This window comes from Furipterus horrens, unplaced genomic scaffold, assembly GCF_987537825.1.
Source record: "Furipterus horrens unplaced genomic scaffold, mFurHor1.1.pri manual_scaffold_2, whole genome shotgun sequence".
NCBI lineage: Eukaryota > Metazoa > Chordata > Mammalia > Chiroptera > Furipteridae > Furipterus > Furipterus horrens.
Genome location: NW_028327172.1, coordinates 141,788,771 through 141,808,965, shown reverse-complemented (window position 1 = coordinate 141,808,965; position 20,195 = coordinate 141,788,771). Strand labels below are relative to the sequence as shown.

Sequence of the window (20,195 nt, the reverse complement as noted above, 5' to 3'; positions counted from 1 at the left end):
TGAAGGGACTCCACACCAAAGGGTAGTCAGTGCCTCATTCACCAGTTGTGCAAAAATTTAAGAGACCCCCAGAGAAATCTCTCTAAACAATGGCATCTGCTGTTCCTTCCAACTTCTTGTGTTCTCAGGAACTGTCAGTGATGGATGTGAAGGAGAAAGAAGAATCTTCCATGAACAGTAGTGTTACAGAACCCCTGGGCTGCTCCAGTTGAAAACAAACCCGCGGGCTCTTTAGTTAGGGGCCCGATTGCCCGCCGCCAAAATTATAACTCTCAATACCAGAGTTTAGTGAAAAGAAAAAGAATAGTTTATTTAACAGTTATATAGATTTAGTTATTTGCGGATTTCTGTTAAGTCTTATGTTCTTTAAAACACCCATAAACACATATCCTTGCCTCCCCCCTACCAAACCAGGCTAGTTTTAGAAAAGTCAGAGAAACCCTTTCCCTACTTTCCAAACACAGTTCAGCTTCACCAGTAGCTGCCAATCATTCAATCCTGATTGGGGAGACCTCGTCTGTGTTATGGGGTCCACCAGCTTTTAATCCAGAACCTCATGGATTCTCAGCCTTCTTGTAAACTGTATAGTTAGTCCTTTTGTAATCCGCACAGTCCGCCTTAACCTTAGTTAAATCCGCACAGTCAGACCGCCTAAAATGTCTGCCGCTTATTTTTAAATCCCTGACTACATCCTCTGATGTAGTGGGTGCGGTAACCAGTTCTGACCATTCACAGAACCTTACGCAGGTTCTGTGTGCTTTCTCCATACCATCCCCTGGTTCAAGACTCCTCCCATGTACCTGAGGCTTTGGATGCATTAAAGCTATTTTGCATAAAAAAGACACTAGCCACCGGCCTCAGGCATGTGGAGGCATTCTGAAAAGCTGCTTCCTTTTCCCCATCCCCCAGCTGCAAACTCTGGGGGTTTTTTTGGAACACCCCCTGTTTCTGTAACAGTAGTCAGGTGTGGTTTGCTCTTCCCATAAATCTTTTCAGGTCTTTTGTAAACTTTCTGGAGACCCTCGGTGATTCTCATTTGAATCAGGTGTTGGGAAACAACAAGCTAATTATAAAAGTGGCTAACAGTTATTAAACCCCCAGTGTGCGCTTTGCTATGTGCTAGACACTTTACATTCAACATCTCATTATAGGTCTCTGAGATGTTTAGGGGGGCATCACCACCATTCTTGGAGATAAGAAATGCTAGTTAAGAGCATTAAGCAGGAAGTAGAGAGATGAAATTCAAATATAGGTTGTCAGAACCCTTTGCTCTGAAAACCACATTATCTTTATTTCTCTTCCATTGAAAAGCTTTTTCATTGAGAGCTGGTGGTGGTTTTGAGATTTTGTTTCACCCTGGCATGAGGCCAGGAGGCAAGGTCAGGAACGATCTTTGGCCAGCAAAGCCCTTACAAATATCACTGCCAGCCCTCCAACAAATGCTACAATGTTTTCAAAACCCTTGAAATCCCTGTTTTATGGACAAAGAAATGGAGGCTTAAGGTGACCGATGGACTTGACTGAAATCTCACAACAAATACTTGAGAGCCTGGGAGCCAATCCCAGGCTATTTAGCCATGAAATATTCTGTATACACTTATCCGGTCATCATGGGCATCATATCAAAGACCCCAAAGTACTCTCAGATAATTAAGCTTCTTCTGAAATAGAAAAAGAAAATGTTAATAATGGGTTCACTGTAGTTTGTTAAATATTTTCTCTTTTTGAAAAGATAAGCACATATGTATAATTTAATCACCACATTGACTAAACTTCAGCTGCTTCAAGGACCTTTATATTCTTTTGTAAAACTTCAAGTTCCAGAGTGCTTCCCCCACTTGAGCCATTCACAGCTTCCCAGCAAGCCACTGCAGCTGGCCTGCTTCGCCCCTTTCTTGAATTCTGAAAGTCATAAGTGAGTCAGCTTTGTCCCTACCAGCTCCCCCTTAGCACTTTTTATCTGGTCTCTTCCTAGAGAGAGAAATGACTTACTTAAAAAAATAAATTAAAAACAAAACATCTGAAGGTTTCTTTATTTTTTTTCTTTTTCTGAGCTTAGTGGCAAAACTTTTGAGTTTCTCACCACTAAGTATGAAAGCTGATAGCTGTAATTTTTTTTTTTTGTAGATACTCTTTATTAAGTTGAGAAAGTTCACCTCTATTCCTAGTTTACTGAGTGCTTTTATTATGAATAGGTGCTGGATTTTGTCAAATGGTTTTTTGGGGGTTTCTTTTTTTGCATCAATTAATATCATGTGATTTTTCTTTTTCAGTCTGATGATATGATGCATTATATTAGTTGATTTTCAAATGTTGAATAAGCCTTGCATATTTGAGATAAGTCTCACTTGATCTGAAGGTTTCTGTATTCAAAATTAAATGTCATGTAATTTTGCCCTTGATCTAGCCCTAGACAAAACAAACAAACAAACAAACTTAAAAATGCATATTTGTAGCTATAAGGAGATCTGGAAACACACTAAGAATTTTTCCCTCACCAGGTTCCCTTGGCAACCATTTTACCAGCATCTTCCAACAGCTCTTTAAAGCTTGGCAAGGTGTGTGTGCTAATTTGATAGATGTACTTAATATTATTCATGAACTTCACAATTCCAAGATCTTCCAAATTCTCCTAAGTGGTCTCTGTGCCTTTGTGAAAATTTTACACCATCCACAGAACAGAAACCTTTTGAAGTGATCACAGTGATTTCCTTATTCTTGTGGGTCCTCTTGGCACCACACTGTTGCATCAGCATAATTTGGTTGTGAAGGATGTTGTGTGCAGCCTATAAACACATTGGCTATATTTACATTTTCATATTGTAGTTCTTATAATGAGGATACTATTAGGTTTATACATCTTAATTGATTTTTAGGGAGAAGTTTTTGAAAGTTGGAACCACAGCTTTTTTTTTTTTTTTTTTTTAGTTATATTGGGCATCATTTTGCTGTCCACTACCTGCTTCTATTCTTTCTTTTCAACAGTTAAAGCATTCTTTTATTTTAAATTGGTTTGATTTTTTAGAGATGCTGCCCCCAAGATTGGTAACCATGTTTTCATTACTTTAAAGCTCCACCTGAGCGATTCCTGCTACCACCACATCAGGAGGATGGGAATAGGGTCCCTTTTAGTTTGTTTCAGATAATTTTTTTAGGTGAGATCATAGGAACATTCTGTCATTAGTTTTGCTTGATGACACATGGTTATATATGTAAGTTGTACATTTGAATCCAGTATATCCACCAATAGTTTTCAGATTATCCTGGGACCTTTACTTAAATACCACCTTGGTTAGTTGTGAGAATGTAGCCACTTTACAGTTGCTTTGACCCATTTCCCATTTGCCCGGAGAATACTCACCAGCGGCACTTGCAGCTGCAGTGTTTACCCTGAGATAACTAACCTTACCCCCAAAGTTTGCCATGAAATATGTCACTTCTATTATTATTGTCTCATTACTCTAGTGTATCCACAGTCTTTGGAAACAAATGACCACACTCTATTTATAGCATTCTCTTTTTAGGTTCCACATATAGGTGAAATCATATGGTATTTGTCTTTCTCCAACTGGCTTATTTCACTTAGTATAATGTTCTCCAGACTCATCCATGCTGTTACAAATGGTAGTTTCATTCTTTTCAATGGCCAAGTAATATTGCATTGTATATATACCAAAACTTTTTTATACATTCATCTATTGAACTCAACACCAAAAAAAATCCAACTTAAAAATGGACAGAAGACCTGAATAGGTACTTCTCCAAAGAGGACATATATATGGCCAATAGACATATGAAAAAAATGCTCAGTGTCACTAATCACAGAGAAATGCAAATTAAAACCACAATGAGATACCACCTCACACCTGTCAGAATGGCCATCATTAATAAATCAACAAACAAGTGTTGGTGAGGATGTGGAACAAAGGGAACACTTGTATACTGTTGGTGGAAATGCAGACTGATACAGCCACTGTGGAAAGCAGTATGGAGGTTACTCAAAAAATTGAAAATTGAGTGGCCTTATGACCCAGCAATTCCACTTCTGGATATGTATCTGAAGAAACCTAAAACACTAATTAAAAAGAATATATGCACCCCTATGTTCCTTGTGGTGTTACTTACAATAGCCAAGATATAGTAGCAGGTTTTTATTGAACTATGTTATATATTACACACAATATATTATTAATATTGCCTGTAATGTGTAATATGAAATATGTTTATATACTATAGATAACATATACAATATAATTTTTATATTAATACATTATATTTGATAGATTATATAATGTATAATATGATATACGTTGTATATATAGGGTGGCGCAAAAGTAGGTTTACAGTTGTGAGTATACGAAACAATTCATTCTTGTATTATTGTGTCGTGTCAGGGTGCCTATAGTCAAGATCCTTGCCTCCACATGCATGTATTTTCATTTGCCTAGGTCACCCTTATCTAAGGGTAATTTCTTAGTGTGTAAATGTTATGCCATCACACATCTCAGACTGGCCGGGTGCCACCTTTATTAATGTATATATACAGGCCCCTGCTGCTCAAGGGGTGTGGATGATATTTCCTCCCCAAGTTCTTGCCCACAGCCTCAGGACAAGACTTAAGGCAGGTGATTTGGGCTCCCATAGCTACATCCTTGGCTGCCGCCACAGGACAAAAGTGAAGGCAGATGTTCCCGTGACTCCCCTGTTCTCGCTCGCCGCTGTGAGACTTGTAAGGCAAATCCTGTTGTTCCCATCCTTGCCCACAGGAGCGAGATTAAACTGGTATGATTCCCCCTCCAACACACCACTGTCATTTTTCAGTCTCTGCGAATCCAAAGTAAACTTAGCTGGAGTCGAACTCTTGTACTGATACAGTTACTTTCCATACGAACAACTGTAAACATACTTTTGCCACACCCTGTATTATATGTAGGTCTTTTTAAAAATATATATAAGTTGCTTCAAGGACATGATTTACTTAATTTTGAAAGAAAATAAAATTGAATAATATAAGGTACATATGCACCTATAAGACTGGAGAAAATAAATGACCAGAAAGCTTTATAGTGTAACAAAGTGCATTCTAACCTCATCAGATTACAAAGTAAAGCAAACCTTTCCTGTTTATAAAATCAAGGGACAGAAAGCTGCTCCTAAACACATTGGGCATCCTAGGACATGCCTGTAATTGCTATATAAAGTTGTGGAAATTCAGTAGATATACTGATATTGTAAAATGTCAACACCAAATAACAGGGCAAAATCTCCTTAGAGCAGAGGTCTGTTAACACTTCAGAAATAACCTCCCATTTGGAAAATGTTTTAAATAAACAAGTAATTTTTTTATTGTTTTATTTAAGCGATGAAAAGCCATTGTGACGCCTCTGAATTTGGGTTAAATATACCTGATCATAGTGCTGGAGGCTAAGTAAAGTGACTTCTTTTCCACTGTTTTCCCTGGTGACTGGCAGCCGTGGAGTTCCAGTGTGTTCCAAGCAACTTGGAAGAGAAGCTTTTGCTTGATCTGGTGGAAATGTCCTTTCTTTCTGCAGGGCCCCCTGTCCACCCAGAAAATACTGGGTTCCCAACTAGGTGGGTTGCCATAGGAACCAACAACTCTAAAAACCAAGAAGAAAAAAAAAATTTAAAATCCCAGGACAAAGCCCAATTTGTGGGGCTGTAAAGGGAATGAAAAACAGTCGGAGGGAGCCAAAAATTTCACAAAATAAAACAACAACAACAAAACAATGGGAGTTGACCAACTTCACGTTGCCTCCCAAGATGAAGGCAGAGTTGGTAAAAAACTGAGAGGTGCAGACTGTTCAAAGAACAGGGAAAAGTCATTGTTCTAGCTCTGTGCCCAGTGAAGACCACAGAGGACTCCGATCTGGAGTAGGACCAGTTGGCACATGATTATAACAAGACATGGAGAATATTGGTTTTGGAGCTTAGATGAGAAGTTATAAAATACGTGCATTCTGTCATCTGTAGAAAACTAATTCAAGGTGTAAGTCATTGCAAGAGGAAAGAGAAAGAAAACAAAGCATGCTTTCCACATGCCGGTCCATGCCTGCAGGCAGTTTTGTCCAGTGAGGATGGGGGTTCTGCCCTGCGCCTGCGGAGCGTGGGCCCTCATTCCTTCCTCGTGGCTCTGCCGTTATGTTTGCTCTCTCTCAACTTGCTTCTGAGAGCTGCCTGCTCTCAAGCCCACAATTTGCAAAGGCCTTGTTGCATTTAGTTCTAAATCTGTGGCAGGTAGAAAGGAAATGACTAAAAGATAATGCTGGGCTCAAAGATAATGTTTAGTTTTCTTCCCACAAAGCAGATGTTCTTTGTACTACTTAGAACAGAGTAGTTCGTGCCCACAGAGCCAAATGCTTTGTGTTTGCCAAGTGCAGAGGAGCTGTCAAGCACTTGAAATGTGTGCCTGGTGTGACTGGAAAGATCCATTTCTAATGTAACTTTTGTTAATTAATTGAAGCTTAAATTTATACGCCCACACATGGCCAGCAGTTTTCAGATTGGGCAGTGCAGTGTTTGAAGATGGTTTTTTTCACTCTAGCATTCATCCATTTTACAAATTTAGTGACACCTGCTTGGCTTTCAGTGCCAGACTAGGCCTGAGGTTATAAAAATTAATTTTAAAAAATGAGAACCTCTAGTCCTGAGGGGCCCACAGAGCACACCATCTACAGTGAAGTAGGGATGAGTGTGTGGCAGGGACCACACATCTTCAGGCATGAGGGCCTCTGCCAAGCCCCCTCCACCTTGGTGCTTAGGTAGTTCAGCAGCCAGGTCATTCTTACCTCAGCCTTCGCAGCTCTGTCTGCGCCTCTTTGTCCGCTGATTCCTGTGTATCCTTCAGGCCAGAGCCTTGGTGACACCTCCTCAAAAGGCCCTCCCTGACCACTCCATTATGCTCTCCTGTGTACCCAGTTTTCCTTGAGGCACTTCTCCCGTTTCAGAGTTACACTTGGTGTTTATGTAATATCTACAGCTGAAAGCCAGCTCCTCGGGATTAGGGATCTGCTCCCCACGGTCTGCGTACATGGTCAGCCTACCGTGAATGCCGACTGACGTGGAAACAGAGGAGGAGGGGCACTGACAGTGTAGACAGTTTGGGGGGATGGAGATGAGGGGCCTCCAACCCAGTTTGGAGAGGGTTTGGTGAGTTTGGAGTAGTTTCTCAAATAAACTTTAGCTAGGAGTTTTAAAGAATGAATAGGAATTAGCAACATGACAGTTACGTTGTACAAAGGCATTTCCTACAGAGACGAGAAGTGGAAGGGAGGGAGAGAGGGAAGTAGGGAGGGATAGTGTCTAGGGGTCTCTGGGCAGTATGTGGGGATCAGGTAGGGTGATTGTGGATGACCTGGGGTATTTTGAAGTGTATCCCTTAGGTCAGGAGTTGGCACATTCTTTTTTCTTTAAAGAGCCCAAAGTTGCCCTGGCTGGTATGGGTCAGTGGATTGAGCACCGGCCTATGGACCAAAGGGTCGCTGGTTCTGTTCCCAGTCAGGGCACATGCCTGGGTTGTGGGCCAGGTCCCCAGTTGGAGGTGTGGGAGAGGCAACCACACATTGATGTTTCTCTCTTCTTTCTACCCCTCCCCTAAAAATAAATAAATAAAAATTTTAAAGAGCCCGAAGTAAATAGTTCAGGCTTTACAGGCCATGTGTTCTCTTGTTAAAACTTCTGAATACCACCATTGCAATGCAAGAACAGCCTTAGAAGGTGGGTGTGTGAATGATGGGGTGTGGGTGTGTTTCAATAAAACTTTATTTATAGACACTAAAATTTGAATTCCAGATAATTCTCATGTGACATGAACTATTATACTTTTTTTTTTAATCATTTAACTGTAAAAACCATTCTTACCTCATGAACCACAGGAAAATAAGCAGCTGGTCACATAGTGGGCACTGAAGGGTTTGAAGTGGGACAGGAAGTGGTCAGATCAGTAGTTTCAGAAAGCTCCCTCTGGCTTCAGTGGGACGTCAAGGGTCAGTTCTGAGGATGGTGGCAGTTTCTATGAAGAGGCTGAGCAGCAGTCTGGGTGATAGATGGCAGGGGCCTGAAATAGGGCACTGTTAGTTAACAAGGATGGGAAAGAGGGGCCTGCTCTGAAACATATATTTTGGAATTAAAATCAGCAGAACTTGGTGATGGATATGCAGTGTAAGGAGTAAAAGAACGATGTTCCAGCTTTGGTTTACTTATCAGGTGTCCCAGCTCAGCAGGACCCCTCTCAGCTCTCACCGGCCAGCAAGAGGAACATAGGGCATCTTAATGCATATTAATGGGCAATTTATAGCCTCTTCCTTTAATCTGCAAAATGAGAGTAATGTTAGTAAATAGTGATTCACTCACCTAGCCATAAGATTACTCCTGTGGTACGAATAATTCTGTTTGTTGTTGAAAGGATAATCTAATTCTAAGTGTTACTCTCGAAAAATGATACCCCAGTGGGAAATTTCTATAACTTGTGCTCAATATTGCTGTGAACCTAAAACTGCTCTAAAAAATAAAATCTGTTTAGAAAATGAACTAGATCTAATGCTGTTGAACTGGAGGACTGTTCATGATATACTATTCTATGAATAAAGCAAATGGCAAAACTAAAAGAGTAATACCCCAGTGGTGTGTAATAATTACCTGGTTATAGTGGCATTTTTTCATGTCCTGTCACACTAAAAGAAGTAAATAATCTCTTTCAAAGTACACAGTTGTAGAGCATAAACTAGGTTTCCTGTATTAGGAAAAACTCAAGTGGTAGATTCAAGGACATTGATTTCAGTAGAACTTTTTCTTTCTGTGTTTATTCAGAAATCCTTTAGCTTTTTTCCAGATATCAGCTGCTTTTGCCATCCCAGCAAACAGTGAAGACGGAGCAGAAATCTTGTAACCCCAATTGTTAGTAAATGTTGCATTACCATAAAATTGCATAAGTCATCCATGCAGCCCTACAAAGCCACTTTCTCACTGGCCCTGTTGTAGAGAATTTCTGCTGTGTGAATATTAATGATAGCTGAGTTAATTTATGTTACAACTTTGCATGCCCTTGGGAACAGGGATGACTCAGTTAAACAAGAAAATGAGTGTGGGTAAGTCCTGCAAATCTCCATTAAAATGGCAGTGATAAGGTTGGAGGGGACTGACAAAATAGGTTTTGTGATGTCATATCCTTGATTTTCATGATGTTGATTTTATCACTTTTTTGGCATTAGTTTTCTTCTTCTATAGCATGAAATACCCAAGTTTGGTTTCTGTAGCACTTTTTTTTTTTTTCTCTGCAAGGTTTTGAGACATTTATTTGGTACAGATGTGTAGTCCTTAGGTCTAGGGAGCTTTAGCTGTTCTTTATGGTCATCTAGCCCAGAAATGTATTAAGTCGGTATGTGAAAATATGGGTGAGAAAATGATTGACTAACTGAAATTTGCAGTATTGAAAAGGTTGCTTCAGTATCATAAGAGAGCTGGTGAGTTACCAAGGTGGACGCTCTTGAAGCAAAAGAAATTATCTTCCATGTGGTTGCCCGTGTTGTGGAAGGACTTCGGATATCAAGCACTTAAGAAAAAGAAGTCTAAAAGCCCTGGCTGCTGTGGCTCAGTGGACTGAGCGTCGGCCTGCGAGCCAAGTGTCACTGGTTCAATTCCCAGTCAGGGCACATGACCAGGTTGCAGGTCAGGTCCCCAGTTGGGGGTATGAGTGAGAGGCAACTACACAGTCATGTTTCTCTCCCTCTCTTTCTCCTCTCCCCTCTCTCTAAAAATAAAATAAATAAATTATTTAATTAATTTAAAAAAAGAAAAGAAAAAGAAGTCTGTTAGAGCAGGATCCTCTGGTTGTCCTGGAACATAGTCCTTTAACTGACGTCCGTTGTGATGCCGGAGTCTGGGCCCCCGTCATCTCTTCCTCGGTTATTTCATAGGCCTCTTAACTGGAAGCTCAGTCTTCAGTCTTGCTCCTGCCCTAGTTTGTCCTTCACTTAGAACCAGATGTTTCTATAATGTAAGTTTGATTTCCACTCCCCTGTTTAAAACTGTTAGGACTTCCCATTGCCCTTGGGGTAAAGAATGACCTGTTTAGATTGCTTCTAAAGCCCTGAGAGATCCAGCCCCTATTTGCCTCTCTAGCCTGTCTCTCACTGAGCCTCAGACCCCTCGCACTCTTCGTCCAGCTTTCAGAACCTATTTCTGGTTTTTAGGAAGCGTGCCTCTGAGCCTTTGCACATGCTGTTCCGTCAGTACCCGCTTCGTGCCTGCACCAAATGCCCCCCCAGGCACAGCACTTACCTGTGTACTCCTTTTCTTCATCACTGTAGTTGGCATAATTACTCACAATTCTAGGCATAGATAGCAGCTCAGTAAACTTCTCTTGCATGAATTGAACATGATCCAATTTTAGTATTTTAATGTTAATTTGGATCTGCCCATTTCCCACATTCATCATGTTTTCTTGCCAATATTACTGACTCAGCTTCATTTATCTTTTCAAACATGTACTTTTTTTCTTCTTCTAACCTTCTCTCCTCCCATTCTATGGGTTCTCTCTTTTAATGATATTTTGGACTACGTTTGGGTCTAGTCTTCATGATTACCAGCACAGTGATCCTGGGTTGCTCATAGCCATCCATATTCACTGGGGCCTTTGAAGAATATGGTTCAAATCTTAGAGCCTGCAGGATCCTTCTGTAGCAGCTTGAGCCTGTTCAAGCTATGTTTGCAGGCAATGCTGGGAAGGATAAAAGTATTGTGTTTGCTGTACAATGTCAATTATTTGTTGATGTGAGCAGGGAGGAGCAAAGAGAAAGAAGTTTGTGAGGGCCAGTGGTTTTGAACAAAATAGGAAATCATGTAAAATAAAATGGGATCTCTAAGAAGAAACGTTTCCTTTGTTAAAATTATTTGTATTTTGGGTGTAGATCTCAATTTTCATATATCGCACTCACCACCTCCTGAAGCATTTACAGCAGAAATGCTGTTGAAGTGACCCAATTAAGAGCCATTGTTCTGTTTTGCTTTCTCCTCTTCCAGAGGTTACATTGAAGGTCCACATCAGTGACGCCAGCACCCATCAGCCTGTCCCAGATGCACACATCGAGATTTTTACCAACCAAGTCTCCATTGCCTCTGGCACCTCAGGGACAGATGGCGTTGTCTTCATCAAGTTCCAGTATAAGCTAGGCAGTCAGCTGATCATCACCGCCACGAAGCACGCTTATGTGCCAAACTCTGCCCCGTGGAAGCCAATCCGACTACCTGGTAAGGTGCTCTTAACCTTTCTCTAAAACAAAGTTCATAGTCAGGCTAGGGACAGAGTCAGACACAGACGTGATTTTGAAAGTGGAACTCTGACAATCAGGAAAATATTTGCTTGGTCTCTGCTTTACCTTGTGGGGTCCCTTATGGGAGGAATGGTGGGATCAGATATGAAGGGGGTTGGGGCTCCATCACCTTACTATATGCACCATGGAGTCAAAGCCTTAGAGTGTTTCTGCTCACTTCTGTAGCATTCCATTCTGCACCTGACTGATTGTAAGTAGCCCGATGCATGGGGCAGGGCCCTGGCATGGAGCCTCAGGGCAAAGCTGGCCAAAGATGAGGGGAGTCTTGGTGAGATGGTTTTTCTCTTCCTCTTCTTACCTGCTAAGGGAAAACACCTCTATGGGTTTCTTCTCTCTCTCTCAGTACTCCACTTCACTTCTGGCACTTCTCATCTTCAAACATGTGGGTTTCACCCTGGCTGGTGTGGCTCAGTGGATTGAGCATCATCCTGTTAACCAAAACCAAACATGTGTGTTTCTTTCCATACACATCAAGCAATTCTCAAATTCTCAAATACTAGCTGGGTGTCCTACAGCTGAACTCAATTCTGACACTGTCATCCTGGAGACAGTGTCAGAACCCACAGGTTAAAGGCTCAGCCCCATGAGACACCCACCCCCACACACAGCCACCCCAATTCAGGTGCCGATGGAAAGTCCAGGTTGTCACCTGTGCTTCTGACTGACTGGCTGTATGTAGATCTGAGGTTCCCACAACCTCCTCCTTGAGGATTGACTGATTTGCTAGAGTGGCTCACAGAACCCAGAGAAACAATTTACATACTAGATTACTGGTTGATTATAAAGGCTATTAAAGAAACAGGGAGCTTGAAGAGATGCATCAGGCAAGGTACGTGGGAAGGAGCACAGAACCTTCATGCTCTCCAGGTGTGCACCCCTCCCAACACCTCCACATGTACGCCAACCCCAGAGCTCTCCAAACCTGTCCTTTTGGGTTTTTTGGAGGCTTCAGTACATAAGCATGATTGATTAAGTCTTTGGCTGTGGGTGACTGATTCAACCTCCCACCCCTCTCCCCTCCCTGGAGGTCAGGGGGTGGGGCTGAAAGTTCCAACCCTGTTTTGTGTGGTTGGTTCCTGGCAACCAGCTCCCATCCTTAGGCTGTCTAGGGGCTTTCCAAAAACCACTATATTAACATAAAGTCCAGCATGGTTGAAAGAGGGCTTATTATGAATAACAAAAGACACCTTTATAGCTCTCATCACTTTGGAATGCCAAGGGTTTGGAGACCAAGACCAAATACATATTTCTTATTTTAAATCATAACATCACTTTAGCATTCACCACTCCAAAGTAGTCGGTCCACCACAGGGAGCAAGAATGGTACCTGACATAGATTCAGCTTGGGATGAGGTAGGTGGGGAGCAACCGTTAGGTCTCTTCTGTCCCCTCCCTTAAGGCTCCATCTAGTGAATGGACCACATCATATATTGCACTATTAGATGAGCAACAAGGATGGGCTGACAGCTGATGGGAATGCTGCCAGGATAGTGGAGGGAGCGTGGGTTTGGAACACCAACTGACGTGGGTTCTGGCTCCCAGGCTGTGCTTGAGCCCATGTCGCTTTGATGTCAGACTCTGTCAGATGGAGCTAATACCAGCTCACAGAGTTGTTCTGATTAAAAAGTTGTGAACATATGTAAACTAGCTTACAATGCCCAAAATACAGTAGGTGCTGTGGCACCCAGCACCGTGCCTGGCAAAATACCTATATGAGTGCCCATCTCTGTGCCATAGAACAGTAGACACACTCCTTCAACGTCCCTGCTGTCTCCGGGGACACATGGGAGCTAACTGTGGCTCTTCCTGGCTTATAAAGCACTCGTGTCTACCCTTATTCACAAAGTTCTCTGAAGTTTATTTAACATTTATGAAGGATCTACTATGTGCCAGGCATTGCCCTGGGCCACTGAGAAGAGAGACCTAGAGACACAGAAGTTGCCCCTAGGAAGTTTATAATTTCGTTGTAAAGTCAGCCACAGAAGCCATTTCCATGTCAGGAGATAAATGTTGATAGATTTGTGTGTATATATATGTGTGTGTATATATGCCTGGGAAGACAACCCGCCTAGGTGAGGAATGAAGGCTTCCAGGATGGTGTGAGAGGGGAGCTGAGTCTTGAGGATGAATAGAGATTAGGACCAGGAGGTGCTTGTAAATACATACAGAGGCCAGGACTCAACCATTCATCTGGGGAGGTTGGCCCAGGAGTTTGCATTTTAACAAACAACCCCTCTCTCCTGCTGTGGACAAAAGTTTTCACTGAAGTTTGAGACCGCTGTTTGGTGAGCTATGGAAGGTCATGTAACTGAAGAGATAATTTAGGGAAATTTTAGAAATATGGGGGTAAATCTGAGAAATATTTAGCAGTCATAATCTAGAAAGCCTAAAGGTCACAAAAAAGGATGCTTATGGTGTGAGAGCTAAAACAGGAAGGCAGAGTGGTGTCGCCGTGTGTGACCCGAGTTGGGAATGTGCACATCGAGAGACTCAAATCTCTAACCACCAGTCTGCATGTGCACACGTAAAGCACCATGAGAATTGATTTGGGGATCACAAATAAATTTTAGTGAGTTGGCACATTCACAAATACCAGATCCACAAATAATGAGGATCAACTGTGATTACATTCATTTTGACTCTGTTAACATGATCATTTGAGAAAAAAACAGCCATTCCCCTAGAGTCTTATTTTCTTAAATGAGTCAAATAATGGGAACAGTGTAGTTTAACTGAAAGAGTTTTGGACTAGGTATGAAGATACGTGGGTTCTCACCTGCCCACCCCCAACTGACACCACACATGTGGGTCCATCATGACTCTGAGCCCACATTTCTCATTTCTAATCTAAATAAGATTGACTAAATTTCAATGATCCTCCCATGTCTTTGATTATTTTTCTCTGGTTGCCTTATCAACATAAGAAAGATACTCTTAACTAGACTAACAGAAAATGTGACCAAAATTTAGACTGGTCTATTGTGAAAAGCAGAGTAGACTACTTTTTTTCATGAATAATTTTGGAGGCCACTTTTGGTATTCCAGATAATTGGGAAAGGAAGAGAGAAAAGTTGGGAGCCTCTTCTAAAATACAGAGGTGGGCAAATAGGTTAAATTACTAGCTATCATTACCTAAAAGATAAATCAAAAGTAAGGATATGAAATAAGGACAATAATAAGGAGGAGAAAAATGTAATTAATAAGTAAATAATAATACAAGAATAAACTTTATTTCACATACTCAAAATTGTAAACCTACTTTTGCCTACCCCTGTATGTTAAAAATTTGAAACTAAAGAAAAAAAATGCTTTATTTACTACATGTGCACACATGATTTTGTTTGAATAAGCATACCTCTGGTATTTTTGAATGCATTTCTTTTTTCATCCTTGACGAGTTCTTGGAGGATATATGTTTTTTCTCTTTCAAGGAAGAAGGTATAGATTGAGGGATGGGGGAGGACTCAGCCTGGCAAACAGGTAAAACAAATTTAGCTATATAAAATATAATCCATCAACTAAAAACTATAATTCCATATCTTAATTATTTTCATCTCCATAGTGATTGCCCAGTGGACCTTTAACAGTGGTCTGAGACTATTGCAGTAGCCGCTGGCTAGCTCAGTCTGCCTCTTCACCACCCTCTATTTTATTGAACATCAGTGTCATTTTATATGTATGTGTGTATATATATGTATACATACACACACATATGTGTGTACACATATATACTTACATACATACATTAACTGGTACGGGTGTTTTGTGGCCCACTTTTCGAGAGGCGCCTCTCTGATCCCCACGCACCCAGTGGGGCAGGCGAGCCATGGCGAGACGGTAGCTGTCCAGTGAGGTGCGATGACCTCTCCCACCGTCAGAGGAGACCCCTGGCGCTCGTTTCCTTCGCCAATCGGATGAGCTTATAACCGGTATCTGTCTCCTCCCGTGTTGAGTCGACATCTTGCGATGACGCTGGAGTATCCTCTCAAGTGAAACTGAAGCTACAGAGCCTGGGCAGGGTGATATGGAGGGTCTGCTGTTGCCCATGCAGCAGATCCCCCCTCTCTTCGCAGCTGAAGGGTCCAAGGGAAAGACAAAGTCAATACAGCTTGGTTTCAGGTGCGCCGCAGGAGTTGCCGGTGTTGACTATATATATATATGAGGTCTGTCCAGAAAAAGTCCAGCCATTATTAATATCATGAGAACAGTTTGTGTGACATCGGTGTAACCTGGCAGCCAAGATGAATGGATTGGAATGCGCATGCATGAACAGTGATGACTTCACTGTACTAGTCAGTGGGGGCGGTAGATGCCATTGAATGAGCGTGTGTACTGTGTGACTGTTGCATTCAAAATGACTGAGTAGAGCAACGAATCTATCAGATTTTGTGGTAAACTTTAACATTTCTCCATGGAAACTATTCAAATGATTCAGCAGGCAGCAGCTATGAGCAACTGGTGATTGGCAGCTTCAACACAACAATGTTCCTGCTCACGCATCATGTCTCGTGCAGAGTTTTTTGGTGAAACATCAAATCACCCAGGTGACTCAGCCCCGCTACAGCCCAGATTTGACACCCTGCAACTTCTGGCTTTTCCCAAAACTAAAATCATCTTTGAAAGGGAAGAGATTTCAGACTGTCCATGGATTCAGGAAAATATGACAAGGCAGCTGATGGTGAATCCAACAAAGGATTTGTAGAGTGTTTTGAACAGTGGAAGAGATGCTGGGAGAACTGCGTGAGGTCCCAATGTGCCTACTTTGAAGGGGACTGAGGCGTCCTTGTCCTATGCACAATGTTTCTTGTATCTTGTCTTCAATAAATGTCTCTATTTTTCAAACTACATGGCTGGGTGCCTCTGGACAGACCTCCTATACACAGACATACACACACATATAGATATATATAAAGTTATACATCTGCCTAAAGTCCTTTAGTGACCTTTGGATAAAGTTCAGACTAAACACAACACACAGACCCTCCTTCCCCAGCTGCTTCTCCCTTATATATGTCATGGTCTAGTCAACCTGAGCAATTTGCTATTCTGTGCAGGAATCTGACATTTTATTCTCTTCGTGTTTGTCTGCACTATTATTTCTCTACCATTGTTCTGTTAGAAAGTTAGTCTTCTGTCCTTTAGTCCCCAGTGTGGCATTAAGTCTTCCTAACTCTCTGGTAGAGTTAGATGTTCCTTTCTCTCTGCTTATCAAATAACACACATCTACCTGGCATGATAAGAACCTCCAGACATGAGTCAGCATCTCCTCTGTGATGGTTAAAATCCCACCTACTGGCAGATCTGAGCATCTCTGCCACCTCCCTCCCACTGGGGCACTTAGTCCGTAGAGGTTCATAGTCCCCTCTCTCCTGCTTCAGGAAGCCTCTGCTGGAACCTCTGCTGCCACACAGCACACTCATGACAAAATTTTTTTTCTCCTATACGAAATAAGGTTTGAGAAACAGTTTGCTAGAGCAAACGCTTCTTGTGTGGAGGTAGAAACGTTTTTAAAACACCTTGTGATGGTCACACACATCCGAGATGATCGCAGGTGGTTTCAGAGCTCAGAGTCCGCACACCAGTCAGCACAGAGGCCTCGAACCCTCACATGAAGCAGGACAGTGTCCAGGCGCCTGTGCATAGAGAGGCAGGGCACGGATCACCTGCTTGCGCTTTGAGGTGAGTAGTTTCCTACAGGCAGAACAATCTGGCCCTTTCTTTCTGGTCATTAGGTACCCAATCCCACCAGGTGAAGGGGTCATTGTTAACGAAGGTTAAGTTTACCTTTGAAGTGGTTTTGCAAGATTTATCTCAGTCAGTGTTCCTCCCATTAGTTCTAGCTCACAGGCATTACCTGATCCTCCCGCCCCCAACCTGGTGTGAGTTTTTCTCCAAACTTTGAACCCCTGAGATGGATTCTTCTTTTCTCTTAATTCTTTTTTTTTTTTTTAATTTTGTATTTGGAATATAATTCATACAACATAAAATTCACCATTTTGAAGTGTGCGGTTTACAAGGTTATATAACAATCACCGCTCTCTAATCCCAGAATATTTTCTTCACCCTCTAAAATACCCATACCCATCAGCATCGGCTTACTCTTTCTTATGCCCTCCAGCCGCTGGCAACCACTGATCTCTATCACTATGGATATTGCAGATAAATGGAATCCTGTAACAGAGGAACAATTTTTAACATAATTCCTGTTGAGTTGGATTTTTCAGCTGTTTTAGACTTAAATCAGCATGCTGATTTCAAAACTGCAGTTAGTTTTCATCTATCACATCAAGTTTTTTCTGTACAGCTTATCTTACTGCAACCATTCTAGGCTGGACCAAGCCTGGACCCGGGGAAGCACTAGTACTCTCCTATTGGCTGACAGCAAACCTCCCTCGAGTGGGGAGAGTGAGGGACAACCTTGGAGACCAGTGACAGGTTCATACTTGTCTAGGCTATTCAGTCACACATGAGACAAGTGTGGTGAGAGGTTGTGTGCTGCTCTATATAGTGAATTGTATTCCAAAGTGTAGTCTGAGTTCTTGTCTGTATAAAAGGAGTTAGCAGAATTTATTTTTTTATTTACACACATACTTATTTCCTTTCCTTCAGATTATGTCTGCCTCTGCTATTTCTCATCTTAAGTGCCTAAACAACCCTGATGTATTTTGTTATATCTGTGGCAATTTCACCATTCCCAGTCAAAGGACAAACATCAGCACATTTGTCAGGGAAGCCTATTTTGCATATTTTAAAGTAAAACTTCGTGATCACGATAAGTCTTGGGCCCTTCCCAAGGTGTGCAAGCAGTGTGTTGAGAGTTTACGGATGTGGACGAAGGGAACATGTGATAAATTGCCATTTGGTATGCCTGTGGTTTGGCGAGAGCCCAGAGGTCATTCAAGTGACTGTTACTTTTGTATAGTGAAAACGTCAGGATATAACAAGAAAAATAAATGTAAAATAGAGTATCCTAGTCTACCATCAGCTATATGCCCAGTGCTTCATTCAGCTGAAATCCCAGTGCCAGTTTTCATTGAACTACCCTCTTTCAAAAAACAGGAGTATGGTGAAGAACTAAGTGACAGCAACGATGAAGATTTTGAAATTGAAGATGACTCAGTTCATAAGGGATTTGATCAGCATGAGTTGAATGATTTGGCATGAGATTTGGGACTATCCAAAAAGGCTTCAGAACTCCTAGCATCAAGACTGCATGAGAAAAACTTGCTTGAAAAAGGCGAAGGCATCCTACTGTCGATCAAGAGAAAGTGCATTTCTGCAGTACTTTCGAAGTGACGGTGGCTTTGGGTATTCCCATAACATACTTGGTTTAATGGAGGAATTGGGAGTTCCAATCTAAAATGCAACTGAAAGGCAACTGTTATAGATAGCTCAGAGCGGAGCTTGAAGTGTGTCCTCCTCCACAATGACAATTTATTTGGTGTAGTCCCAATTGGCCATTCAGTTTGTTTTCATGAAGAATATGAAGAAAAAGAGAGTCATTGATCTGTTGCAGTATCCCAAGCACAACTGGATCATCTGTGTTGACCTTAAAATGGTCTGCTTCCTTCTTGGTCAGCAGCGCAGATATACCAAGTATCCCTGTTTTCTGTGTATGTGGGACAGCAGAGCTCATGAGAAGCACTGGATGGAGTCAAATTGGCCTCCAAGATCTGGCCTCAAACCTGGTGATCCAAACATTCTACATGAGCCACTTGTTGACAGAAAGAACATTATATTCCCACTGCTGCACATAGAACTGGGTCTCATGAAGCCATTTGTGAAAGCTTTGCCAACTGAAGGAGACTGTTTCAAGTATCTCATTTTCGCATTTCCTAGCCTGTCGTTTGAAAAGATAATATACCTTAATATGTACATTCGGTAGCAGAACTTTACTAGTTGTACACAATTTGACTTACAGTAACAATATATAGCCTTTATATGAATAAAATAACTAAATAAACAGTATATTCAAGTAATTTTTTCCTTTATTTTCCTTTGTATGTACATTTTGTATGACTTTTTGGGGACAAAGGGAGGGTATCCTGTACCTTAAAAAGTTGACCTGATAGAGAAAAACTGGGGTCATTTTTGGATTCAGATGCCAAAGTTTAGTCAAAAACAAGTGTCAGATCTAACTCAACAAAAATTGTGTTCCCCAGTGATAATATGTGGCCTTTTGTGTCTGGCATCATTCACTTAACATAATATTTTCAATGTCCATTCATGTTGTAGCCTGAATCAGTACTTAATTCATTTTTATGGGTGAACAATATTCCATTATGTGGATAGGCCACATTTTGTTTTCCTTTTCATTGGTCGATGGATATTGGGGTTGTTTCCACTTTTTGGCTATTATGACTAATGTTGCTGTGGATACTTATGCACAGGTTTCGTGGGAACATATATTCTCAGTTCTCTTGAGTATATGCTTAGGAGTGGAATTGCTGGCTCACATGTAAACTCTGTGTTTAACATTTTGAGGAACTGATAGGCTGTTTCTATAGGACCATGGTGCCTTCTTATCTTACTCATGGCACTTGCCACATAGCCCCTTCTAATTTAGAGTCCTTGAAAGCACACACTGCCTCCCGCTCTGATCTATTCCACACATATACCACTGGGTCTTGCCCATAGTGGTAGCTTAATATGTGGATTCTGTAGAGGGATTAACATCCAAGGCCAGCTGACTGGTTCCTTTTGGCACTACTAAGAGCCAATAGTGCTAAGTAATTGATATTCTTAGCACTTAATATTTCTGGTTCCTAAAATTTTCACAGGAAGTCACTTTACCTCTCTAGGCCTCATGTTTCTCCTCTTTTAACTTAGACACTTGGACTTTGAATA

At 41.5% G+C, this 20,195-nt stretch overlaps 1 protein-coding gene across 2 annotated transcripts in view; it reads left to right on the top strand.

The window, feature by feature from the left end:
* The window catches only part of FAM171A1 (family with sequence similarity 171 member A1), a 121,843-nt gene that overhangs the window by 54,377 nt on the left and 47,271 nt on the right, over nt 1-20,195 (top strand). For both annotated transcript variants that reach the window (XM_090266562.1, XM_090266561.1), the window contains exon 2: nt 11,038-11,265. In XM_090266562.1, coding sequence (XP_090122688.1) covers nt 11,038-11,265 — 228 coding nt within the window. The remainder of the gene's footprint in view (nt 1-11,037; nt 11,266-20,195) is intronic.